General features: G+C 42.7%; 5 protein-coding genes across 8 annotated transcripts; 3 read left to right on the forward strand and 2 right to left on the reverse strand.

The window, feature by feature from the left end:
- Positions 1-591: 591 nt before the first annotated feature.
- Positions 592-2,477, forward strand: LOC116211222 (F-box protein At1g22220-like). Of its 2 annotated transcripts, XR_004157632.1 has the most exons (2): positions 592-1,890; positions 2,342-2,477. XR_004157632.1 is itself a non-coding variant. In XM_031545502.1 (1 exon), the coding sequence occupies exon 1, from the start codon at positions 592-594 to the stop codon at positions 1,831-1,833; it is 1,242 nt and encodes a 413-aa protein (XP_031401362.1). In that variant the 3' UTR covers positions 1,834-1,986. The 2 variants fall into 2 exon arrangements, 1 of the variants encoding a protein (XP_031401362.1); XM_031545502.1 differs by lacking the exon at positions 2,342-2,477 and having other exon boundaries at positions 592-1,986.
- Positions 2,478-2,632: 155 nt separating this feature from the next.
- LOC116211221 (cytochrome P450 94A1-like) lies at positions 2,633-4,654 on the reverse strand. Its single transcript, XM_031545501.1, has 2 exons — positions 4,152-4,654; positions 2,633-4,065 (listed from the first exon to the last, which is right to left on the reverse strand). Exons 1-2 carry the CDS (start codon positions 4,499-4,501, stop codon positions 2,796-2,798), a joined length of 1,620 nt encoding a protein of 539 aa, XP_031401361.1. The 5' UTR covers positions 4,502-4,654; the 3' UTR covers positions 2,633-2,795.
- Positions 4,655-5,748: 1,094 nt separating this feature from the next.
- Positions 5,749-7,211, forward strand: LOC116211962 (protein PATRONUS 2). The gene is made up of 5 exons (XM_031546514.1): positions 5,749-5,991; positions 6,109-6,217; positions 6,398-6,691; positions 6,804-6,853; positions 6,985-7,211. Exons 2-5 carry the CDS (start codon positions 6,151-6,153, stop codon positions 7,171-7,173), a joined length of 600 nt encoding a protein of 199 aa, XP_031402374.1. The 5' UTR covers positions 5,749-5,991; positions 6,109-6,150; the 3' UTR covers positions 7,174-7,211.
- LOC116211960 (probable LRR receptor-like serine/threonine-protein kinase At1g06840) lies at positions 7,205-10,782 on the forward strand. Of its 3 annotated transcripts, XM_031546513.1 has the most exons (5): positions 7,490-7,692; positions 7,791-7,907; positions 8,039-8,647; positions 8,737-9,108; positions 9,266-10,782. In XM_031546513.1, the coding sequence occupies exons 3-5, from the start codon at positions 8,233-8,235 to the stop codon at positions 10,582-10,584; spliced, it is 2,106 nt and encodes a 701-aa protein (XP_031402373.1). In that variant the 5' UTR covers positions 7,490-7,692; positions 7,791-7,907; positions 8,039-8,232; the 3' UTR covers positions 10,585-10,782. The 3 variants fall into 3 exon arrangements, with proteins under 3 accessions (XP_031402371.1, XP_031402372.1, XP_031402373.1); XM_031546512.1 differs by having other exon boundaries at positions 7,381-7,692; positions 7,791-8,647; XM_031546511.1 differs by having other exon boundaries at positions 7,205-8,647.
- Positions 10,783-15,491: 4,709 nt separating this feature from the next.
- On the reverse strand, positions 15,492-17,984 carry LOC116209870 (pentatricopeptide repeat-containing protein At5g27110). The gene has a single exon (XM_031543606.1). It carries the CDS (start codon positions 17,806-17,808, stop codon positions 15,694-15,696), a length of 2,115 nt encoding a protein of 704 aa, XP_031399466.1. The 5' UTR covers positions 17,809-17,984; the 3' UTR covers positions 15,492-15,693.
- Between the last annotated feature and the right edge of the window lie 8,708 nt (positions 17,985-26,692).

The raw sequence follows: 26,692 nt of genomic DNA on the forward strand, positions 1-26,692 counted from the left end.
TGGCTATCTACATAATAATTTTTAATGCCCACGTGTAGTATGTTTTTCGAGTTTCAAATTTTCAATTCTCTATAATAATTTAGTAATTTAAATTCTATAATATTATTGATTGATAAAAATTAGAATTAGAATTAGAATGTTTTCAATAAAACATGATTATGTACGTAATATGTTTTAATTTTTTCTTGTTTTATATATATAGAAGAAGTCGATAGATGCCATAAATTGTGGGAGACATTGTCCGCTCTCACGAAAAGTGAACATTACTTATTCGCCCACTAAAGTATGGAGACGGAATTCAACAGGAAAAAAAAAATGGAGATGGAAATTCATAACAAAACTGTACGGGGTAGGAGATGAATTGGGCTTGGCGTAGGTCCATATCATTTGCTTCGTATCGGGCCTCTGTACATTGTGTTGTCTCCCTAGAAAAATCAATTTTCACGTGCTTTTACATATCTTTTTATTTTATTTTTTTCGATGCGTACCCTGATATCCAGAGCCCAATCAGATTTGATTAATCCAGTCGGGAGATCAAGTATTAAAAGTTATTCTCTCTCTCAATAAGTGCGCTTCTCGAAATTCGAACATATGTTCTCTTTCATACGGGATAGGCTGCTTACCATTCAATTAAATTTTTTTTGTGGTACGTGCTTTTATATATCAACCTACCAATGGCACCGGCAGACGCCATTTCTGCCATTCAAAGATCCCCCTCTTCCATTCCACTACCCTTCCTCTTCAGCAATGGAGGCACACCAAGATCATAGGAGGAGCACGTTTCATGGTTGGAGCCGGACCGAAGAGAATTGCTTGGACGCGCTGCCCGATTCTGTCCTCTTCCTGATCTTCGGCAAAGTTCGGGATCTCAGGTCCTTGATCCTTTGCTCTCTCGTCTCCAAGCGGTTTGGCCTCCTCATCCCGCAGACGGACTCCATCCGCATCCATCTCGACTACTTTGAAAAATTAGGGCGACACACGAAACGCGGTTATGGCAACCTTCTCAGGAACCTCTTCCGAGGTCATTGCATCAAACTGATCGGGACGAGACCTCAGACTTCAATCCCTGGTGGTGACCGTCCCTCTCCTTATAGCGCCCTGCATCTGCTGCAGAGCAGGTTTCAGAAGGTTCGGTACCTGCACATAGAGCTTAAGAATTCCGGCAATAAGCTCGACGGGGAAGAGAGCAGCTCCAGGTTGATGAAGTGGAGGGCTGTGTTCGGGTCTCATCTCGAGACCTGTGTCATCCTCTTGGCCTCCTCGCTTTATAGAACAGACGAAGGCGATAGGGCCCGGGCCAAATTTAGTGCCAAACCGGAACTGAGCCACTCCGACCTGAGATGGATCGTCGAGTTAGCTAAGTGTTGTGTTGTCAATGCATCGTTCAGGCTTGTCTACTATGTCCCTCGGGATAAACACGGAACTCTTCAGAGAGTTGTCGTCTCTGATGACAGCAGAAGGGGAAGGCTGTGTATGGGAAGAGACGAGATGTCGAGCTTTAGGACGTCTTGTTCGGGTGCCGATGGTGATTCTACAGAGAAAATGAGGCTGAGGAGGCTGGAGAGCGTGGCAGGGCCACTGCTGTTGAGCGTGTGGTACATGCCGGTGTTGGATCTGCCACAATCAGGCTACGAGATGAGCAGGGCAATCGTGGTGGTGGTCCGGAGGGGAGGTAACGGACCCATCGCGATGGAGAGGGAGGTAAGATCACTATTGGGCGCATTCGATGACGAAGAGAAGGGGAAGATTTACGACGAAGCAGTCATGGCGATTGGTAAGTGCAAGCGGAAGAAGATATACACATCAAGAGTTCGCAGCTTCGCGGAGAAATAGCACTCGAGGCTATTCCGCTGGTCCGAAAATCGATATTTTCAAATGACAGCCGCTAAGGTATTCTCTGCATAAATACACATTATTGCTGTATTCAAATGCTGAATTAGTTTCGTGCAAGGGTTGTGAATGAATTTGACGTCCTCTCCAATCTCACGTAGCTTTGCTTCTGAAAAATGGCTACCCAGTCAAAGATTTCCCGACCACGCGGTGCCCTCAAAACTGCAACGTGGAAGAATTCTTTGACTTTTCAAACTGGCACGACAGAATATTCCCTTCCCTTATCATTCGAATCTTTCGTGCAATCATCAATGCTTATCAAGTTCTTGATCGTACGGATATAGACAACATGATATGGACCGTTGAAACATCGACAGAGAATAATTCACCCAAGCCTCTCATAACCGAACTAACTATCCCAAACCTCAGATTGATTGTAATAACATATTATCAATTAACGTCAGATATCTTACAATTTCCTAATAGCTCACCGATACTATCCTGATTCCAGATCTCCAACGTCGACAAGCTGCTCCAAGCAGAAGCCCGAGCTGCTCTCCTCGCCCTATCATTAGCTGCGGAAAGAGGAACGACAAAAATTTGACTACGAAGTGACGCCTTAATACTAATAGATGTCATTTTACACCCTCATAATTTACCGTGGGATATTAGAAACATAGTAACGGATATAATTTCTAGCCTTAAAAACTTTTCGGAATGATTCTGCTCATGAATTCCGAGGGATGACAATAGTCACAATACCCTTGCTTTCATTCCCTACGGCCGTTGTAACTACTATTTCTAATTAATGCAATTTTTTATTCAGCGAAAAAAAAAAATCAGATTTCAAAGTATATCCTATACATATTTGCCCAAAATATATACATAATCGTATACATTTCATAGTCATTGAATAACCTTTTTCCGCCATTTTAATCATAATATCAACTTTCGTAAAAGTGTGGTTATATCAATGATCGCCGCTTTAGTCGAACGGGCAACCCGCCTCTCATCTTGAGAAGCAACGACCACGTGTAGAGCGGATTCATCATCTTTTCTGCGGTCCCGCCTCCATCGATGGGCAGGACTTCGAACTCTCCCATCACAGCAGCCACGATCGACTTCATCTGGACGTAAGCCATCTCTTTCCCTAAGCACATCCTGGGCCCGGAGTGAAACACCGGATACCGGAACTGATCCTGTGGTCGATACGCTCCCGCATCGTCCAACCACCTCTCCGGCTTGAACTCCCTACAGTCATCTCCCCAGACCTTCCTGTTCCGCCCCATCGCATAGGCGGAGTAGTCTGCGAACCACCCCTTGCCGACGTAAGTCCCATCAGGCAGGACATCTTCGTCCACAGTTAGTCTGGAATCGATCGGCACGGGAGGGAACAGCCTCATGGACTCCGATACCGCCGCGTGCACATAATGGAGCTTCTTCAGCTCATCATAGGTGAAGATTCCCCCGGTCTTCTTCTTCTCTGGCGACGAGAGCTCGGCGAGGATTCTGCTCTCGCTCCGATGATGGCCAGCCACCAGCCAGAAGAACCACGTGAGAGCCGTCGAGGTCGAGTCCTTTCCGGCCAGCATGAAGCTTATGACAATGTCCCTCAGGAACTTCCTCCTCTGCTCCGGATTATCGAACTCCAAATGCGAGCTTGAAGACATGAACCTCGACAACAGATCCTGATTGCTTGCAGCTTCGTTACCTTTCTCCGGATTCATTTCCATTGCCTCCTCTTTTGATCTTATTATGCTCAGCGCAAACTGGTCGATCACGTCAATGTCATCCTTGAACCGCCTCTCGGATCCGATGTTGAGAGACCTCTTAACTTTCCAGATCAGAGGCAACGGCGACATGAATCTCGATGAAACAATCCCGATCGCATCTTCGAAAGCGCTGACAAAAGCCGACGCGTTAGGCAAGTTCGAGGCTGAGCTCGAGCGCATGTTCAAGGAATGAGGATCGACACCGAAAGCGACATTGCAGATGTTATCGAAGGTGAACTTCTGCAACACTTGCTGAAGGTCAATGACTCTGTTCTCGTCGCAGGCTTCGGAGAGGAAAGGGATGAGGCGATGAGTGATCTCGAAGTTGACGGTATCGGCGATGAAGTGCTTGAGCGACCTGGTGCTGAACTCGTAGCTGGCGACCTTGCGCTGCGCCGCCCACAGGTGGCCGTCAACAGCGAAGATTCCGTCACCGAGGAGCTCGCGGAGGACGTCGTGGTAGCTGCCATGTCGCAATCAAGCTGGAATTCATCTATCGAAGCGAAATCAAACGAGATGGCGACTTACAGGTGGAAGAAGAGTACCTACCGGGAGCCTTTGATGTAGTTGGGGAAGTTGACGGCGAGGAGGTGCTGGAGATTGGCCGGGTCGACGGTGCAGATGCCGTGGGAGAGGTTGAGGAAGGTCTTGACTCGGAGAGTCGAGTTGGGGGTTTCGGAGAGCATCTCGGCGACCCAGTCGTGGAAGCGGTGGCGGTTCCGGAGGAACCCGATGAGATTCCCGATGACGGGATAAGACTGGGGACATGGAGGGGATTTGGCCCGAGACGGACGATGATCAGAAGAAGAGTGGAAGAAGAAGAAGAGGAGGACGATTGGGAAGAAGAAGAAGAAGAGGAAGGAAAGGGGTGAGGTGAACAAGGAGGAGGCGGCCGCCATGGAAGTTGAAATAAGCTCTGCTGCCGCCTTTTTCGCCGCCTTCTTCCGGTCGGAGAAGAAAGTGAATTGAATTTTCACGGCGACGACGGCCTTCTCTTATCATTGTTTTTATTTTTTTATTTATTGTTTAATTGAATATTTATTTGCTTATTCTTTTTGTTTAGGAGAATATTTATCGTTCAATAATTAATTAGCACTGGGGATAAGGATACGGATAGCATTGCAAGAGAAATTTCTCATTTTGGACTATGTTAGATCCTTCGTGGTGTAATTTATTCGATCTTTTATCCGGCAAAAAAAAAAACCTTATTCGATCTTCAATTGGGATCCCGAACAAGAATTTTGTTGCCAACTTATTCATCAAGATAAATTCGAACTCACTAACATGAGTTGGTTCAAACGGTTTGGTACTTGATCCGTTTAAATAAAATTTCGAGATTGACTCATTGTAAATGCATAAAATTCAAATTGAAAGAGTTTTATCTTTTAATGAACAAACTCGATTTGATTGGATCAGTCATTGCCTAATTGGACTTACAAATATTATGATTCACAACAAAAAAAGAAGAAGATAAATTTGAACTCAATCGAGAATGGTCATCTTGACTTAAGCGACAATGTGGCACCACAAATCTAACTGCCAATAAATACACGGTCTCGCAGTCGGTGACTTTCACTGTAATGGTTGGAACGATGTCACGTGTTCACGGCTGGTAACATTTGATACCATTTATTACACGACACGTGGCCTCGGTTGTGACATGTTTACTAGGGTCATACGATTTTCCTTTTGAAAAATCATGCATTTTGCACATTGAATATGGAAATATAAATCGCAAACAAAAATATGAATATGACTAGAAATTCTATGATATGCATGTATGGTACATAGGTGTATATACTTGAAAATTTTAAAATACTTCACGTATAAGTTATAACTCAAGTAAATTACGTAAAAAATTAATTAATTAAAATAAGTAATTTACTTGAAAAAAATATATAAATAATTTACTTGCATATGCCATACAAGTAACATTAACCCATGCATCGTACACCGACCCGAATATGACACGCTAACCCGAATGGTTGTCCCGATGTTTAATGGGCCTGCTCGTTAGAAATTGGGCTCATTAATGGGCCCTTCTATGAAGATTCAATTCAAGGACGTTTCGGTTGGGCTGGGCCAATAATGAGCTCAAATTTATCATCCCGTCGTCTTCCCGAAGAATGTCAACCGGATCGTCCCGTTATCTTCTTCCTCCTTCGGCAACCGCGCTTTCTGTGCTAGCAAGGAATTTCAATTTTCCCTCCCGAAGAGCCTTCTGCTCAGATTTCGAGACTCTGAGAACCCTTTCACGGTACTCTGTCTGAGACCCTTTGCCAAAATTTCTATCTTTTGGCTCAAAAAATCGAAGCTTTCTTTGCGTCCTCACGAGATCTCCGGTCTTTCTTCTTCGCAAATTGCGTCCACTTCGCTCACTCACCGTGAAGTAAGTGGAAGTTGATAGGAACAATGGCTTTTCTGCGAATCTCTGCTATCTGTGATGATCCTGACGTGCTGTAATGTTGTTGCTTCTTTGTACAAATCATTTATTTCTGTGTTGCAGAGGTTTCAGAAGTCGCGTTTCGGTCTCATTGAGGAGAAGCTAATGGCAGGTCGTGTTGCGCTGGGACAGAGGATCCTTCAGGATGAAAATATGAACGTTAAGGCCAAAAGTACGATCCCGCTTCTTGATTTGATCACTCCCTTTTACCTGTATGAGCTAGAAGTTCGTGTTCTTCCGGATTCGAAAAGGCAAAAGAAGCGCTGTTTTGTGATTTTGTATCTGGGTAGTCGATCTTTAATTGTTGATGATGATAATGTCCTGCTGCTTACGATTTGCTCATCTTGTGTAGAGACTGCGGTCGGAGTTGGTGGGCAGTCGAGGAGTTTGAAGACAGCTCCCAAGAATGGCGGAGTCAGGTTAGGGAGTCGCAGAGCTCTCAACGACATCACGAACAAATCATCCTCCTCCAGCAATGAACTCCTGCCGAAGAAAAAAGATGCACGGAAGGAAGAATCTATTGTGGCTGAGCAAAGGGAATTTAATGCAGCTGAGGAGAGGTTCTTGCACGATCACAGTAAGTGCATCAAGGCGCAACGAGCTGCTTTGAATGCTTTCAACTTGGATCTCGTTCTCCCCGGTTTTGGTAATTCTCTCGACATTTCCCTTCCATTGAACATCGCTGAAATTTTTAAGGAAGCGTAAACTTGAACTTCTGTGTCTGTTCTGTAATTTCATTTCTCGATATCCTTGTTCAGATTCTGAGTCTAAAATGGATCATTCAAATTCTGAACAGGCTAAAGCACAGGTATTTCCCCGAGTTTGACTTCATGTTATTACGTGTGAGGTTTTGTTATAGAAATGATTTAGGCTCCTTATATGCCTTGCCTTTGTCTTTTCTCACGATCCCAGTCATGGGATCTTTCCATTTTGTGGTAGGTTGATATTGATAGCCCCCGCTGCTACCCAGAACCGGTCGAGTTGCCCATGTCCGAGTTCTCCTATTGGAACTATGATCCAACCCAATGGGATTCTCCTCCATGTTCGCCAATTCATTCTGTATCTCCATTTATCTGGCAGTTTGATGAAGAAGTTGAATTTGTTCTCAAGCAAGAAAATGATGTCTGACCATTATTTAGTCCTTTGAAACCCAAATTTCGAAGAAACTTCACTATGTCTTTGAATAATGTCAGATTATGTTGCATACGTACAATTGTCTTTCAATCATGAACCTTGAGAAATGGCCGGTTAAATGGTGTTAATCGAATTGCATATGGAAGCATCTGAATAGTAAATCAAGTTTCTTGGAGGTTTCTACTTCAACTTTAGCAAAACAGAGTTGTCTTGAAAACCAGTTCTAGTGTCTGTGCTTCTTGTCCCCTTATCAACATCCAATGATCTCCGCCAGCATTGTTTAATACGTGATTGTCTTTCATCCACGTAAATATAATTCTCCCAGGCCGGCAATGGACTGTTTCTCATTCTCTCAGCATGTGAAGTCTTTATTTCAAATACGCGGACGCCTGCAAATACTGTTCCCTTCTTCCATCCAAAGGAAAAGCTCGGTATATCATTGAGAACAGCCCCGTGATCTTCTCAGTTGCCTGCAAAGATAGTAATTGCCTGTGGAGATCGTACTAGCAAATGGTAGGAACTGTAGCCTCTCTCTCATTCCTCCTATTATGTTTCATTTACGGGTTTCCTTCATCGAGTGCTGAGAAACCCACCGTTGGGCTCACCTACAGTGGTGGGAAGATTATCACCGAACCAGTCACTGTTTCTCTTCTGTGGTTTGGGGCTGAATGGCGAGGATCTGACAAAGAAACCGTACGAAATGCCATCAATTCATTAACTTCAATGAGGTATGACTCAGATCTGAGCTATGAAGTGCCCACTCTCGGGAACTGGTGGGATGTCATCAGACAGTACAGGGACCGCTCCAATTTTCCGGTGACTGATACAGTGAGTGTGGGTCCTGAATGCTCCTACACAGGCCCTCATGTCAACTTGACTCTATCCCAAGTGACCGAGATCGGGAAAGCAGCTTTCAACAGAACTTCCGTAGACGGGTTTGGGAGCTTGACCTGCAATCAGTTTTTCCATGTGGATGAAAACAGTTTTTACCATGTTCTCTTCTCCAATACTGTGACCTTCCTTGAAGGAACTGAGCAGAGAAAGTTCACCGACATGTGCAGCGGGAACTTCCCAGTGGAGGTAACTAAGGATCAGCCAGTTTCCGTGCTTTGGGCAAGGGCTCCAATGGAAGCAGATGATCAGTGCTCAGTGCTCCTCCATGGTAGCCTCTACAAGGGCCCACCAAATGGAAATGAGAAGGTGGACAGCTTGGTGGGTAACTTGCTGGGGAAGATTGCTGAGGAGGTTACTAACCAAGATGGAAGAGGATGGACTAGCAGTGATGGGAATGGATTCTCAGTTAGCAGCTTGTGTACGTCTCAATTCGAGATGAGAAGCACTGGTCCCCCCCTCTATGTAGATATAAATGGAAGTTTCAGTTTTAATGCCATTGGTCTAAACGGCCGTAGATACATATTACCATACATTTGGGATCAGAACATCAGGAACTGTGCCCTCAAACTCTCAGGTAACATGACATCAACAGCTGTTCTTCGATTGTCTCCTTTTAATCTAATACCATGTTAGGAAATTAAGGTCCGAGGTTTTCTGTTGCAGAAGCATGTACTACTAACTTGGTCATCCTTAAACAGCCTAGCAGTTACATGCGTGTGGGAGTCGGAGTAAACCGCAGCGACGGTCTGCAGCCCTATCTCCCAAATCAGCAGTGCAAGTGGAAGATTGATATCCCAAAAGCAAAGTTCTTGAGTTTTAATGTCCACTACTTCTCCATTGCACCAGATAGCGATGATTTGCTCCAGGTTTGCCCGTCAGATTCGAGCGATCATGATGGATGCACTGTGATAAGTACGGCCACTAAAGATCTATTTACCAAATTCAAGCTGATGGGTTCGGAGGCTTACGTGAAGTTCGTTAGTGGTGACTCCGTCTCCTTTGAATCAAGAGGGTGGGAGCTGAAGTACACCGCAGGTAATAAAGCTAAAAACTTGAGCTTGCTGGCCTGATCGTGGTTTGGGGTGGATCTGATCCGACCTGGTTGTTTGGCTCGTATTTATGATTCAAGCTTGTTCATGTGAAAGATGACATCTTTCTCTGAAACTTTCTAAAATATCTTAAACAATATCAGGACTTTGTTCTGGGAACGAAGACATCTATAACTCATATGGGCTCATCGGGTACGATACATCCAATGGCATGTCGTATGTACGAGGACTTAACTGTCGCTGGCTCCTCCATGGTAAACCCGGCACTGGTGTCTCCTTAACCTTTACCCGGATCAACATCTCGAAAGATTTGGATTTCATTGCTATTTTCAGCAGTACGAGTAGGGAAATAGTTAACTTCACTGGCTCCTACAATGGCTCAAATCTTCCACAGGTCAACTTGACGGGAAAGGTCACGATCATGTTTAATACCCAGACAGAAGAAGGAGACGGATGGTCGGCGAATTATTATTTGTCTTCCCCTGGGAAACCGAGCAACAGAGCATTACTTTTCGTTTTAGTTTTTGTATTAGTGGCAATGGCAGTAAGCTTCTCAATTGGTGTTGTTGTGCTTGCTCTACTTCAAAGGAGGAGGGGAAGAAAAAGGAACCTAACTCCGCTAGATCCTAATGAGAGCTTTGTACTTGTCGGAAGCGATTTCTTGAGAGAAGAGAATCGCATCGGCCAGGGGCATTCTGCAGTTGTTTATAGAGCAGTTCTTGCAGATGGAAGATCGGTAGCAGTTAAGTCCTTAAAAGATACAGAATCTCGAATGGAGCCAGAAGAAGAGATTCTGCTCAAATCATCGTCTCACCCAAACATTGTGTCCTTGCTCGGTTCATCGAGAGATGAGTTACCAGGCCGATCCATGGTGTTCGAGTTGATGGGCCGGGGAAGTCTGAGCTACAACTTAAGAAAGAAAGGAGAAACATTAAGTTGGGAACAGAGGCTAGAGATCGCGTTGCAGATATCCTCGGCAATTCAGATGCTGCACATGTACATGAAACCCCCTGTGTTTCACGGAAACATAACATCAGACAACATTTTGCTCGATGAGTTTTGTAATGCAAAATTGGGAGGTTTCGGGTCTGCCAGATATTGTAATGCTGTTGAAATAACGGATGGGGAGGAAGATACATCCGAGACAGCTGAAGATATGTGGAGTTTCGGGATATTGCTGCTGGAGCTTTTAGCCGGCGAGCCTCTCCTGAACAGGAATGACTACAGAAACTTTGGGAGCCTCAAAGAGATGAATGAGATCATGGGCGATCAAGAATTCGTCGACCAAAGACTGGGACTTCCGAGTGATGACTGCAAGATCGTGGCTCTGACAAAATTCGGGGATATCGCAAAATGGTGTGTAAGCGGAATTTTAAGAGTTGACGATGAGAATCCGAAGATTGGCGATGTGGTGTCGGGTCTGCAGCAAGTGAAGCAACTCTTCCACTCTGCTTCAAGATAACAGCAATAATGGAAATTGTAATAAGGCGGACCTTTCTTGCTAGTGAAATAAATTAGCTCGATTAACATAATGTGAATCACTATACAAAATTCGAGACAAAAAATTGCAACTTTCGGTTACATTACAGTATGCCCTAGATTTCATCTTTGCAAAGAATTATGTATAAACTACAAGCAATTTATTCTAAACGATTCGATACTTTTGGTTGAGATGAGACTACAATTCACTAAGCTTAAGCTCCGATCGATTCATTAAATGAAGCCGCAACATTCTACCCCACTAGAACAAGCTTTTGGTAGAGATAGTATCTCTTCTATCCCCTGTATCTTCTGGGATGAATTAAATTTAATTATGAAGGAAGGTGTACATCGAAAGATACAGAGAGCTGCATGCCATGATCTACAATAAGAAGAAAAGAGAAAAGGAAACAGAAACTGGATTTGATTCGATACGATTCAAGCTAGCCGGTACGGGATCTGGTAAAGAAACCCGATTTGTTGGTTGAATTTATAAGAAGTTCAGTCTTTCGTTTATATACGTCCAGATAGATGCACGCTCCTGATTTAAGGAAATTAAATTTCGAGTTGATGCTGAAGGATATTTCTTATATTCTTGTTATTTTTCTTGCCAATCAAATATCTAGAGAACATAATATCAAGAGAACTGAGGAACAGCCACGGTCGGAGAATATTTGCTTTGAATTTACATTTACGATAACGACAATTGCTTCTTAAGAGTAAAGCCATCTACATTCCACTGTCGTGGTTTGGATCAGATGATTTGCGCCCTCTATCCTTAAAGCAAGCTTTCTTCCGATTCGAGTCTTGTAAATTGATAAATTAATTGACGTTTCATAGAGTTTCATCTCTTGGTGGTACACTGTAGGAACCTTTCAATGGTTATAAAAATGAAATTACAAATAAATTTTAAAATCAGGTGAAGAAAACCTTGAGTTGCTATCAGCTTCTCATTACAGCAGAAAACCACATTTCACATAATACGCCAAGCCCCGACCTTGAGTTGATATTTGCCATCTTGCTGCAGGACTTCAACGCGTCCAGGTAGGTGCAAACATTGGATTTCAGGCGAGGGTCGGCCAGCAGCTCCTCGAAGAGGCCGAGGGCTTCCAAGAACACGGAGTTCTTGGTGTAAGCTGCCATAAGGCAGTTCCATATATAGGACACGTCAGGTGAGCGCAGGGCACCGGTGTCCAAAAGACAAGCTCGTCGGAGCCGTACAAATGGCAGGAGAAGATTGAAGTTGATGAGGTTCTTTGACAGGACGATGCTGTCCTGCATGCCAAAAGTATGATCTTTTGATGGGCAGGTTTGCACCGTCAAGGTGATTTTTTTTAGCAATGCATGTTTTTTTAGGAAATTTGATAGCTTTCTTGTCAGCATACCAAGGTTTTTTCATGGAACATTGCCCACCCAGATATTGCACAGAAGAGATAATCAAAGAGGGAGAAGAGGAGGGCAATTTTCCGAGTTCATTGCATTGAGTCAGTTATTAGTCACGGAAAAATTCATGGGCTGAGTTAAGAGTACCGCATCAGATATGAACCGACCACGATGTATGATAGGTATTACAGTGTCAAACCATAAGGAGAAACAGAATAATAATCAGTATGTAATATCTAATCTTTACGCTTAAATAATTATTATTTGATAACTAGTTCAACTCCTGCAGGTAGCTTTGGGCCGAGCTTCATGGTGCGCTCCTGTAATTTCATATCCTCAGAATTCAGACAGTTCTCTGCAGGAAGTAACAGGTCGATGACTAGCTTCTCCGGTGAAACGACAGTCCAGAGCAGATGCAGGATGAGCTGATGATCACCCTTGCGACCGTAATATCCTACGTATTCAACCACCTGCATATGTTGAAGACGGCGTTCCCTTTTCCTTTCCCGGCAACTCAGTTCGGGAAAGCGAGTGCAGAAATATGCCTGCCCATGGCCAACACATATACATCCATCATTTGATCAGAATCAATTGAAATGGCACAGTAATGTAATGGCGCCAATTGTTAATATCAGTACGTCTAATTGCTTACGTCTATTGTTAGGTGCTGCAGGAAAGGAGCCTTCCTTATGAGGGAACTTATATCATGGAGATCAATTTCTCTGGAAGTAACGTCAATTACCACCTTCAAGAGCTTCAGGTGCTTCATCTCGGGAAGTCTTGAGATAACGGTATCCACCTGCTCCCCTGTCCTGTTAAGGCCGCAACCTAACATATTAGGGAAGGAATGAAACTCCCGACATTAAAGATCTTATGTGGGATAAACTTACTGACCCGAGACCACATGAGTCCCCATGGAAAATGAAGTGACTCTAGCTGTGCAAAGTAGCCCGAAAGTGAAGGGAAAGCAAGAGGCATGGTGTCTGCATATGCAGATCCACTGATGAGTAGATCGACAAGTCATGGAGCGCACCCGAGGTGCAAGGTGGTTCCTCCTACTCGGAATCCATAACAGTGGAATGAGACAAGATCGGGGGTTGGGGCAGAGATGACAATAGTTTCCAAGTTCGAGCAATGGGATATCTCCAGGCTCTTCAACTGCAGAGGAGGACCAGTCACCTTGAGATCAGTCAGAGTCTCGGACGACCAGACTAGCAATTTCTCCAGTGACTTGCACGTCACGTCGTGAAGAAACAATCAAGTTGTTCCAAGGTGACGTTGACGTAATCCAGACAGAGAGATTTCAATAGCGCAATGCTTGACAAGGGCCTGGCCTGCAACATTGGGAAAGAATAGTTTTGGTGTTTTCCCGAGCCATCGGAAAAGCAGGAAATCTGGAGATGTTTAACGCGCTTCTCGACTGCAAACTGAACCCAGGAATCAATCTCGCGTGAATGCCTGACGTCCAAACAAAAGTCAACCCTGAAATTATCTAAAATTGGTGCTCGTGACGCTGCAAGGAGCTCGTTCACCCAACGGATAAACTTGCGAGTTTCAACACACCGCTTCCTGGGATGGTCAATAATGTATACCGCTGTCTCTGGAGAAACGGAGAAGTCCAGGTTCGGGATATACAGCCACATGTATCTCCATCTGCAAGAGAGGATGCTACACCTCGCGGCCTCTTTCATTGTCAGAAGAGAAAGGATGAGAACGAGAACTTCATCAGGCAAGGAGTCTATGTCTATCTGCAGATATATTCCCATACTAATTAATTAGTAGAGACACTATATACAAGAGCATAATCCTGACCTAAAACAACATATTAGCTAGGCTGAGCTTTGTCGAAAGTTGTAAGAACGATAATTCCGACTTTGAGTACATAAAAAGTACATTATTCTAGACAGATTGGCATCAATCAAGTTACAATAACAATACGGACTGGTAAGTGGCATCCTCATTGAAAACGTACTTGAGGTCCCGACCATGAAGGAGCAGGAAGCGTCGGTATTTTGTACATTACATGAATTAAGCTGAACAAACTGAGACGGTGTCGAGGCAGCCTGCAAATTATTTTCTGCTATAAGAAATTAACGAGATGAGAAACAACAATAACGTGAAGTTTCCGCCGATAAGATCACAATCAAGTCATCTGAAACTCACTCAAGAACTTACGGTTGAGACTCAAATGAACTGTGATCATCGAGATGTCGAATGAAGCAGGAACCTTATGTTCTACATAAAAAATTGATCAGGGAGGAGGAAGAAACTGAATCCCCCTAAGAAAGCTAAAAATATTGGCAGAGAATATCTCTATCGATCTCTGTAGTGTAATTTCCCAAATTAAATGTATATAGTTTTGCTCAATATTGTAGGTGCAAGATGAACAATTCGATTCAAACTTCTACCGAAAAAAAAAGAAAAAATCGATTCAAGCCCACGTAAGAACGAGTAAAGAACCTTTTTTTTCCGTACGGGCTATCCTTATAATTTATCATATCAGATGGCTTTGAAAGGTTCAAATCTTGTATAAGAGCTTTGGATGGGGAAAATTATGAACAAACCCATCGTATAAGATTTCCCTCGTTCAAAGAGTCCCAAAGGATGTCCCAATAATCTCGAGTACATATCAAAATCCGCGCCTGCTTGACAAGTCAAATTTACCGACAAGACATCGAACAAACAGAATCCAAAGAGCCCGGAAGCATTGCTTGCTCCCCACGCCCCCACTTCAGAAAACTTGATATTATGCCATCTCCACCGAATGAAAGCTGAAATATCAAAAAATCAGTTAAAAATTAACATCCTCCCTGTTTGCGAGAGATCGATCTAGCAGCATCACTTGCGCCCACGATGCTTGACTTGTCCATCGAGAGCATGTTGTACTGTTCATATACCTGCCCCCGGTTTGCAGCCCCAAACTGTTCTGCTTGAAAAAAGCATTTTGCTCCCTCTCAGTGTAATGCTTCGGATGCTGCACATGTACATGAAACTGACCGTGTTTCATGAAAACATAGCATCAGAAAACATTTTGCTTGACCAGTTTGGAATGCAAAGTTGGGAGTTTTCGGGTTTGCCAGATATGTTAATACTAACAACAGAATGGATGGTGAGGAAGATATATTGAAGACGACCAATATGTTAGAGCTTCGGGATATTGCTGCTGGAGCTTTTGGCTGGCCAGCCTCTCAACAGGAATGACTACAGAAACTTCGGGAGCCTCAAAGAGATGAATGAGATCATGGGCGATCGACAATTCCTTGACCAAAGACTTGGGACTTCCGAGTGATGACTGCAAGATGTGGCTCGGGTGAAATTCAGGATATCACAAAATGGTGTATAAGCGGAATCTTAAGAGTCGAAGGGGACAATGAGAATCCAAAGATTGGCGATGTGACGTCGGGACTGCAGTGGGTGAAGCGACTCTTCCACTCTGCTCCGAGATAACAGCAAAGAATGGAAATTTGTGCGAACCTTTCTTCTTAGTGAAATAATTTAGGAAGATGCTTCAAGAAGGCTTCTTGGATCATTTCTCATTCAACATATTGTGAATCACTATACAAAATTCGAGACAAAAAATGCAACCATCGGCTACATTGTATTATGCCCTCCTTTTCTTCTCTGCAAAGATTTACGTATAAACTACAAGCAATTCATCTTAAAACTGGTCGAAAACAAAAATTATGAGATGAGTCTGCTTATCAATGATCTATCCTTCACATGCAATCTCATGAGGAAGCATTTCGAATTCATCATTCTCCATGTGATTGCTGAGAACTGTAAGACAATCATACAATGTTTGGGCCATTGGGTGGGACTTGTCTTCTACAAGGAAAGGATGAATTATCTGGTTAATCTCGATCCAACTACAACCGGGATTCTTCTTCAGCCCCAACTCTTTCATCTTTGATCTCGCCTGCCTGACTTTATCCCACCTCCTGACAGAAGCATACATGTTCGACAGCATAACATTGGTAGACGGATCATCAAGATCAGTTTTAGAAACTGTTCTTGCTATCTCCTCTCCCAATTCTATGTCCCGATGGTAATAACATGCAGAGAATAGGCTGCTTAACAACCCAAGATCTCTACTAACATCTGGGATTTGGTGGAAAATTTTATAAGCCTCTCTGAGTCTCCCAGCTCGTCCAAGCAAATCAACCAAACAAGAGTAATGTTCGGTTTCAGGTTTGATACCATACTCAGTGATCATCTGGGTGAAATAGTAACATCCTTCATCAACTAATCCACCATGACTACAAGCCGATAACACCGCTAGGAAAGTAACTTTGTCAGGTTCGATATTCTCTGCTCTCATTTTAGCAAAGAGATTTAAGGATTCCTGGGCCCGACCATGAGATCCGTAGGCAGCAATCATAGAGGTCCATGACATGAGATCTTTAATTTGCAGTCGTTCAAAGACCTGATGAGCTTCATTGACTGCTCCGCACTTAGCGTACATCTCGAGAAGAGCCCCCATGACGATTCCGTTCGTTTCAAATCTGCTCTCCTTGATGGTTTCATGGATTTCCTTGCCCTTCTCCAAGCTTGCCAACTGAGAACAAACCGATAGAATACTTGTGAACGTAATTGCATCGGGCCTGCCACCAACTCTCTTCATTTCATCAAAAATCTCAAGAGCTTCAAAATAATTGCCTACACTCGCATATCCAGAGATCATTACGTTCCAAGAATTAACATCCATCCTCCCCGACTTCCTAAACACGTTTTCTGCCGAAGCAACCCTTCCACACTTAAAATAGAAATCGATCAATGAACAATCTAAAAAGAGATCGAGTGCCACCCCATTTCTTATGATATACCCGTGAATAAATTTTCCATCTTGAAGCTGTGCCGACCTTGAAGCAGCAGTTAATATGCTGCTTAGAGTAGCCAAAGAGGGTTTAATCCCCTCCCCGTTCATTCTCTTCAACAGTCCGATGCACAAAGAACTGTCACCTATGAGACTGAACCCCGAGATCATTGCATTCCACGAGATCACGGTCTTCTCCGGCATCTGCTCGAAGATTTCCTTAGCCTTCTCTAACTCACCGCATTTTCCGTACATGTCCACAAGAGCAGAGCCAACAAAGCCATCCAGAGGTAACCCGCATTTCACCAACTCTCCGTGAATCTCCTTTCCCCTCTCCAAGTCCAGAAGCCGAGAACACGAAGAGATCGCAGTCGTGAAAGTCACCAAACTAGGCTTGACTCCCGAACCCTTCATCCTCTCGAACAATTCCAATGCTTTCTCAGGTCGGCCGCTCTGATAACAACAAGACATCACAGTGTTCCAGCACGCAGCGTCTCTTTCGCCCATTTCATCGAACACCCGAACCGCATCCCGGAACCTCCTGCAGTTTGCATACATGCTCACGGCAGAGCTTCCAATCACAACATCCGACAAACAACCAGCTTTCACCAACTGGGCATGGAAAGCTTCTCCGTTGCCAACCCGACCCAACTCGCCACAGGCCTTGAGGACATTCGGGTAGGTGTAAACATCGGGTTTCAGGCAAGGGTCGGTCAGCAGCTCCTCGAAGAGGCCGAGGGCTTCCCTGAACATGGAACTCTTGGTGTAAGCCGCCATGAGGCAGTTCCATAGGGACACGTCCGAGGAGCGCAGGGCACCGGAGGTTCGAAAGATTAGCTCGGCGGAACCGTACAAATGGCAGGAGAAGTAGAAGTTGATGAGGCTCTTCGACAGGACGATGTTGTCTTGGAGGCCCAACGATACGATCTTTTGATGGGCAAGTTTGCCCCGTGACAGTGATTTGTTAGCAATGCATGTCTTCAGGAGATCCGACAGCTTTCTTGTCACCATTCCAATGTCCCTTCACGAAACATTGCGCCTGATTTTGCATGGAAGAGATAATTAAAGAGGGAGAAGAGGAGCAATTTTCCGAGTTCGCCACGTCGAGTCGGTTATTAGTTACCAAGAGATTTATCGACCGAGCTAAGAGTTCCACATCACGTCAATTATGTGGACCGACCATGCTGTATAATAGGTGTTACCGTATCAAACCATAAGAAAACAGAAATCAGAATAGCAATCCTCTCCTGATCTCCGTTTGACTTAAACATAAGGGTAAATTACATGGTTCAAAAAGTTTTACAAATATTTCAAGATGATATATATATTTTTTTTATTACTTGATAGTATAAAATATTTTAAAACAGTTTCTTTGTACTACAAACCGTCAATTCATGATTGACGCCGTTAGCAAAATGCTAATGTGGCAAGAATATTATTGTAAAAAATATTTTAAAATTTTAAAACGACCTAAATTTTTTAGACTTTTTCAATTTTGCCCCAACCTTCTCTATCCCTCCACTGTTCATCGTCTTTCTCCTCCCCCTCCACGGTTCATCATCTCGCCGAGTCGAAGGCGACTCCTTGGGTGAGGACGGCTCGATCACTAGACCCTCCGATTTCCCAGTGGATCCGAATCGTTTGGGGAAAAGCCAAATTTTTCAGGCCTTAGCATTTCGGCGATTCTTCGAATCGACGAAGCACGACTTCTGCCCTACTCTTTCTCTCACGGTTTCTTCCAGAGGGCGAGTCCTCTGGAGGTCCTGACCAAAGGTGGCCGGCTCCGAAGCCAATCAGAACCGCAGCTCTAATTCACATCGAGACCCCCAATTCCATAAACCCTAAATCAGAAACAGAGCAAATTCGATCAACATCACCTGAGCAAATTCAACCCAATTCCCCAGCGAGAGGCAACACCCACCAATGAACACGACCTAGGCAAATTCGACGAAGCACGACTTCTGAGGCTTTGGGAGTCCAAGAAGCGTGGCCTTGGACTTCGGATTGAAGGAGAAGCATTGGGAACTGAAGTTCGAGCTCGGAACCAGGCTCGGGTTCAAGTTGGTGGAGCTTTGGGATTGAACAGTGGAGGGGGCGGAGGAAGATGATGAACAGTGGAGGAGAGAGAGGGTTGGGGCAAAATTGAAAAAGTCCAAAAAATTTAGGTAGTTTTGAAATTTTAAAAACTTTGGAATTTTAATTAAAAGTTCGCCCGACCCCATTCGACCTGATCCAGTGATCCGGATGCCACATCAGTTTACTGTTGCAGCCACGTCAGAAAGGAGCTGACACGTAGTGAGCCACGTCAGAGTCGTTTGACGGCGTCAATGACGAATTGACGGTTTGTACTACAAAGAAACGGTTTCGAAACATTCTGTACCATCAAGTAGCAAAAAAAAACTTTTTATACCATCTTGAAACATTTGTAAAACTTTTTGAACCATTAGTGCAATTGACCTTAAACATAATAGTAGATCAGCGCCTAACATCTAGGCTGTGTGCTTAAAATATTGATTATTTGATAAAAATTTCAACTCCAGCAGGTTAGCTTCGAGCGGAGCTCCACGGCGCAATCCCGTAATTTCATATCCTTAATCAGAACTCGTACGGTTCTCTGCAGGTAGTATCAGGTCGATGATTGGTTTCTATGGTGAAACGGCAGTCTGAAGCAGATGCAGGATAATCTAATAGCTTTCTTGTCACCATCCCAAGGTTCTTCTTGGAACATGCTAAGGTTTTGCACAGAGGAGATAATTAAATAGGAAGAAGAGTTTCCGGAGTTCACCACACCGAGCCGGTTAGTCGTCACGGAAGAACTTATCGAAAAAGAAATAATAATCTGTCATCGCGCGAGGGATTGTATCACTAAAAAAATAAAAACAGCGATACATGAGAATAGATTCCGGTGCAATATTTAAACAGCACGCTTAATTACTGATTATAGGATAACCAGTTCAACTCCCGCAGGTAGCTTCGGCCTGAGCTTCATCGCGCGTTCCGCAATTTCATACCCTCAGTCAGAGAGATTTCAACGGGTAGTATCGCCAGGTCGATGATTAGCTTCTCCGGTGAAACAGCAGTCTGGAGCGGATGCAAGATGAGCTGATTCTCACCCTTGAGACCCCAAAACCCTACGTATTTAATCACCCGCAGATGTTGAAGACGGCGTTCTCTTTTGCTTTCCTTGCGCCTCGTTTTGGGAAAGCCCGTGCAGTCGAAACATCCCTGCCCAACACAATTACTTCTATCATTTGATGATCAGAATCAATTCAAATGCACCGGAAAAATATGTAATAGCGCCCATTGTTAGCAATTTGTAATTGCATTCTCACACGCATTGATAGGAACCGCAGGAAAGGAGCCTTCCTTATCAGGAAATTCATATCATAGAGATCAATTCTTTAGGAATCAATGTCGACTAGCACTGTCAAGTGCTTGATCTCGGGAGGTCTCAGGATAATGGTCTCCAGTGGCTCCTCCCGATCCTGTCAAAGCCGTGCGCAAACATATTAGCAAAGGAGTGAAATTGTTGACGTTAAGTTTTTATGTGTGACGAACTTACTAACCCAAGACCACTTCCATTGCAATGGAATAAGGAGCAAATCTACCTGCGTGAAGTAGCTCGACCGTGAAGGGAAAGCAAGATGCAGGGTGTCTGTATATCCACCGATGTATAGATCAACAAGCTATAGAGCGCACTTGAAGTGCAAGGCGGTTCATCCTTTCTGGGATCCGTAACAGCAGAATGAGCCTCCGGGGCAGAGATGAAAATAGTTTCCAAGTTCGAGCTGAAGGATATGTCCAGGCTCTTCAGCCGCAGAGGAGGACCAATGACCTTGAGATCAGTCAGAGTCCTGGACCTCCTGACTCGCAATTTCTCCAGCAACTTGCACGTCGAGAAGAAACAAACAGTTGTTCCAAGGTGATGTCAACGTGATTCAGACAGGAGATTTCAATTGCCCAGTGCTCGACAAGAGCCCTGGCTGCAAAATCGGGAAAGAACATTTTCTGCATTCTTTTGATCCATACCGCTGAAGGCAGCTCAAATCGAGATGTTGAGCCCCCTTCTCCACTGCAAACTGGACCCAAGAACCAAAGTCCCGGGAATGCCGGGGCCTGGGCCGCTGCAACGTCTTGGTTCACCCAACGGATATACTTGGGCATTTCGCCCTCGTGGTTTATGGGATGGTCTAGAGTGCCCAATGAAATGACGAACTCCAGGTTTGGGATATTCAGCCAGAGGTATCTCCATCTGCGAGAAAGGATGCTAGTCCTCGCGGCTTCTTTCATTGTCAGAAGAGAAAGTACGAGAATGAGAACTTCATCGGGCAGGGATTCAATCTGCAGATTTATTCACAATAAATAATGATAATTAGTATGAGACACGATACATGAGCACAGTCCTAACCTAAAAATGTTTAGCTAGGCGGACCTTTGTCGAAAGTTGTATGAACAATTCAACTGATGCAAAATTTCTGCCTTTGAGGACATAAGTACATGACTCTAGAAAGATCAGCATCAATCAGGTTACAACATTACAGTAAGTGGCCGCCTCACTGAAACGTACTTGAGGTCGTCCCGGCGACGGAGGAGAAGAAACCCTTGGTCTTTCGTCCATCAAACAAATTAAGCTGAGCAAAGCAGTTGACAAGGCAACCTGCAAACTGATTCCTGCTAAAAGGAACAGGATGAGAAACAACAATATGCCAAGTTTCCGTAAAAACTCAGATAAGATGAAAAAATATTCCTTCTAAATTAATGGCTAAAAAGCTTTCGGTCGAGACTCCAATTAATACGCTAAGCTTAAAATCCTATTGAGTTATCGGACCTTATTGACAAGCTCAAATTTGGTAGAGAATATCCCAATCGATCTCTCTACTATTTTCTCAAATTAAATTAAATTAAATTTATGGAGGAAAGGAAGGCATGTGCATGCATCCATCCGAAATATGTACGTACAGAGCTGCACTGCGACTGCTTGATCGGGAAACAATCAAATCTTCAGTTAGAGTAATAACCAAATATCACAATATCAGGAAATAATCTCTATACACTTTGCTTCAGATGGAACTCGACTACTTACGACGAAATCATTGATCATCAGCGGAATTTACCTACTCGAATTAAGTGTAAGGTGAATAATTCGGTTGAAGACCTTATACATATAAATCGAGTCAATGAAGTTTCTTAAAGGACTACCATTATAATTTGTCATATCAGATGGTTTTAGAAGATTTAAACCCCGTAAAAGATTTAGATGGGAAAATGAGCGAACAATCCAATTCTTTTTTCCTTTTCCTTATATTAATATCGTGAAACCCGTGTGTTGCACATGATAACACATGATCTTACATAAAATTGGAGAATCAAAAATTTTACAAAAAATTTATGCATGAAAAAGAAAACTCACATGCATGTGAAAATTGAAAAACTTACGTGTAGTGGTAGCAATATTTTCTTAGAGGATTAGTCTCGATTTATGTGTGGTACTTCTGTTATTTATAATATTTTCATACAAAATATAGTATGGATAACAGATCATATCTATATCTATATCTATATCTATAAAAAAAAAGATATATTTACTTTTTAAGCAAATATATAACATCATTATATTTATGAAAAAATATGATCGAATTTATTTATTTGGTAAGCATATTTGATCTCATGTGATTTTTCTTATTTGGATCTTTTCTTAAAGTATTTAAAAAAAATTCAAAAAACCGACAAAACGATAACATGTCTCATAAATCTACATCTACATGTTTAAAGAAAATAGAAAATCCATTTTCAAAAAACTCAAAATATTGATCAATCCCACAAATATATATTTATATGTCTCAAAATATTTAAAAAAATTTTAAAAAGTTTTCTAAGAAAAGCTTAGAATACCAAGAAATAACAATCAATCACACAAATCCATATTTACACGTTTCAAAATTATACAAATTCCTTTCTAGAGAAAGCTAAAAAACAGAGAAAATAATGACCGATCTCACACATGTATATCTATATATTCTAAAAAAATCGAGAATTCCGTTCACCAATGTGGGTGTTGTGAGGCCATCTACATAAAATATTTTTATTTCTTAAAATATTCACAATACATTATAAAATAGTATTTAGTAGAGACACGCAACACATGAGTGTAATCCCGGCCTAAAGTATATTTAGGCTGAGCTTTGTCGAAAGCTGCATGAACGATTCAACCAACTTATAAAGAAAGCCTCGCTCTTGTCATCCATCGAATGAATTAAAGAGTCAAGGCGGCGTGCAAATTAGTTTCTGTGGTATGATATTAATGAGATGAGAAACAACAATACTGCAAGCATATGTCAGTAAGATCACAAATCATCCGAGAAACTGCTCAAAACGTTCGCACGAGGCCGGAGAATGGAAGATGCTATGGAGGGGAACAAGCAGTATCCATAGAGCCCGGGAGCGTTCAACCGGAAACGGAGGGAAGAACAAATATATTTGGCGATGCTCCTCCTTATTTGCAAGAGATCGATTTAGTCATCACATGCGTCGCCCGTGCTTGATTTGTCGATCAAGCGCTCGTTGTATGTACTGTTCATATAATACCCTCGCCCGGTTTGCAGCCCACCAGTTTTCTGCTTCCCTCTCAGTAAATCGCTTTCTGACTGCACCCCGTTATGAACCTCGGATAAGCATTTTACTGAATGTCACCCGCTCACAGTCTCGTTTTAACAGTAATGTGGTAAGTATTAGAGTCAATTTGAGGCATACATCAGATATGAAGCTTTTTAAAAGATATAAATGTACCTGAATCGAACTTGTTTGAGATCTTTGCCACCTCCTCCGCGTGAGGCGGTAAAGGTGATATATATGCCAGGTTGATCTTGTTCGACCCATTCAAATTCTTTGGGGAAGATCAGATATCGCCATCTGCGAGGGAGGATGCTCGTCCTCACGGCTTCTTTCATTATCAGAAGAGAAAGTATGAGGACGAGGATGTCATCATGCAGGGAGTCAATGCCTATCTGCAGATTCATTATAGATACAATCTTGATTTAAGAAATTTTTAAATCTTGGAGTAGATGTTGAAGAATATTATTTCATTTATATTTCCAGCTAACTAAATATCGAGGGAAGATATGTAGATATTTTAAGAACATCCTGGAGGTTCGAGAAAGACGAGGTCGACGGAGTCATAGAAATGGCAGGAGAAGTAGCGGTTGACGAGGCTCTTGGACACAGGACAATGTTGTAGACATGATCTTTTGATGGGGCAAGTTTGCCCTGTGACAGCGACCGGTTAGCAATGCATGTCTTTAGGAAATCTGAGAGATTTCTTGTCACCATTCCGAGGTTCGTTCATGGAACATTGCCATGATTTTGCACAGTAGAAATAGATAAATAGGGAGAGGCCAATTTTCCCAGTTCACCGTATCGAGTCGGTTATTTCTTACGAAAAAATTTATTGGCTGAGCTGAGAGTTCCACGTTAGATGTGAACCGAGCATGATGTAAAACAGGCATTGCAGTACCAATCCATACTTCATCTAATACGCATCTACTAAAATTAATTTATGTTTCCGGAAAAAAGGAAAGGAGAAAAAAGCGAAATATTAGTCGAGGACTGATTAGATGACATCCAGTTGAATTCCTGCTGGTAGCATTGCTACGAGCGCCATTGCTCGCTCTCTCGCCTTCTCAGAATCCACAATGATGTTCCCTGGCTGTCAGAGGGGCATCGGGTCCTGAAAATCGATGATCAGCTTCTCCGGTGAAACGGCAGTCTGGAGCAAATGCAGGATGAGCTGTTCATCACCCCTGAAACCACGAAAACCTACGTATTTAGCCATCCTCAGATGTTGAAGAGGGTGTTTTGGTTTCAGTTTCCGGCGCCTCGCATCTTGAAATTGCATGCAGCAACGGGCCTGCCCAGCACAAGTACTTCCATCATTAGATCAAAAATCAATTCAAAGGCACAGTCAAAGTATGTAATGGCCAGGCTGCAACATCGGGAAAGAACAGTTTCGGCGTTTTTTTGAGCCATTCCCCTGAAAGCAGTTCAGCTCGAGATGTTGAGCCCCCTTCTCCAATGCAAACTGGACCCAGGAACAGACCTCGTGCGAATGCCTGGAATTGGAATTGGAATCCTCCTCTACTCCATTCCAGTTTAATAAGGACAAATATAAATATATTATGTATATGATTTATGAGGAATTTATTATTAAAAAATTAATTATAATGATGGTTAAGAAAGAGTGGATGTGAACAATTAGTATTAAATAGGAGAAAAATATAAATAAATATATATATATATATAAATGTAAAAATATCTAGATAATTTATTATTAAAAATTAGTTATAATAATAATCTGAAAAAAGGTATAAGTGAGAATTTATTATTATATATGAGAAAATAACAAAAAAAAAAGTAACAATTTTGTTGTTGAACCGAAGAAAGAATAGAGTGAAGTGGAGGGGAGTATGATATTTATTTCGAAAAAAAATGCCACCCAATTTTTAAGTTTTAAAAAATGATTTCGTCCATCAATTCAATCCATCTGTCCTCCTGCCTTTAAAAATAACCTAACAGCATTAAGAAAAAGATTAAAGAAAAAAAAATTTGAAAAAAATAGTTTTCTTTTTTTAAAGAATTTGAACCTAAATAGCTGGGCGATGGGGATCAACTCTTCCTAAAATCCCCAACTCTTCCTTGTCCCACACGCTTTGTTTAAAATCAAACTAAACTACTAATGGAATTTGCATACTCGAGTCGAGCATTTAATATCATATAGTTTTGCTAAATACTGTAAGCGTGAGGTGAACAATATTTCAATTCAAGCCCATATTAAATTGAATTTAAAAGGAAAAAAAAAAATCTGATTCTTTCTTGGGGGATTATCATTGTAATTCATCATGTCATATGGTTTTGGAAGATTCAAACCTTCGTATAAGATTTTAATGAGGAAAAGAACAAACATGAAAGTATGAGATCTTTGTTCGTTAAGATATTCTTTTCCTCTATCTCAGAGTCGAAATATGGCGCAATAATCCTTCGTATATATTAGAGTTTGTGTCCATGCAACGAGCCAAAACATATCGACAAGGCCCCGAACAAGCAGTATCCATAGAGCCCGGGAGCATTCAACCGGAAATGGAGGGAAGAACAAATATATTTGGCGATGCTCCTCCTTATTTGCAAGAGATCGATTTAGTCATCACTTGCGTCGCCCGTGCTTGATTTGTCGATCGAGCGCTTGTTGTATGTACTGTTCATGTAATACCCTCGCCCAGTTTGCAGCCCACCAGTTTTCTGCTTCCCTCTCAGTAAATCGCTTCTGACTGCACCCGGTTATGAACCTCGGATAAGCATTTTACTGGATGTCACCCGCTCACAGTCTCGTTTTAACAGTAATGTGGTAAGTATTAGAGTCAATTTGAGGCATACATCAGATATGAAGCTTTTTAAAAGATACAAAAGTACCTGAATCGAACTTGTTTGAGATCTTTGCCGCCTCCTCCGTGTAAGGCGGTAAAGGTGATATATATGCCAGGTCGATCTTGTTCGACCCATTCAAATTCTTTGGGGAAGATCAGATATCGCCTTCTGCGAGAGAGGGATGCCCGTCCTCGCGGCTTCTTTCATTATCAGAAGAGAGAGTATGAGGACGAGGATGTCATCATGCAGGGAGTCAATATCTATATGCAGATTCATTCCCGTGATAATATTAGTAAAGACACGCATAATATTTAGGCTGAGCTTTGTCAAATGCTCGTATGAGCTACGATTCAACGTAAAAACACGGCTTCGCAGGACGTATAAGTACATTATTTTAGACAGATCAGCATCAATCAAGTCACAACATCGACGGAGGAGCAGAAAGCGTCTCTCTTTTGTCCATCAAATAAAATAAGCAGAA

Source organism: Punica granatum, chromosome 6, assembly GCF_007655135.1.
Source record: "Punica granatum isolate Tunisia-2019 chromosome 6, ASM765513v2, whole genome shotgun sequence".
Lineage (NCBI taxonomy): Eukaryota > Viridiplantae > Streptophyta > Magnoliopsida > Myrtales > Lythraceae > Punica > Punica granatum.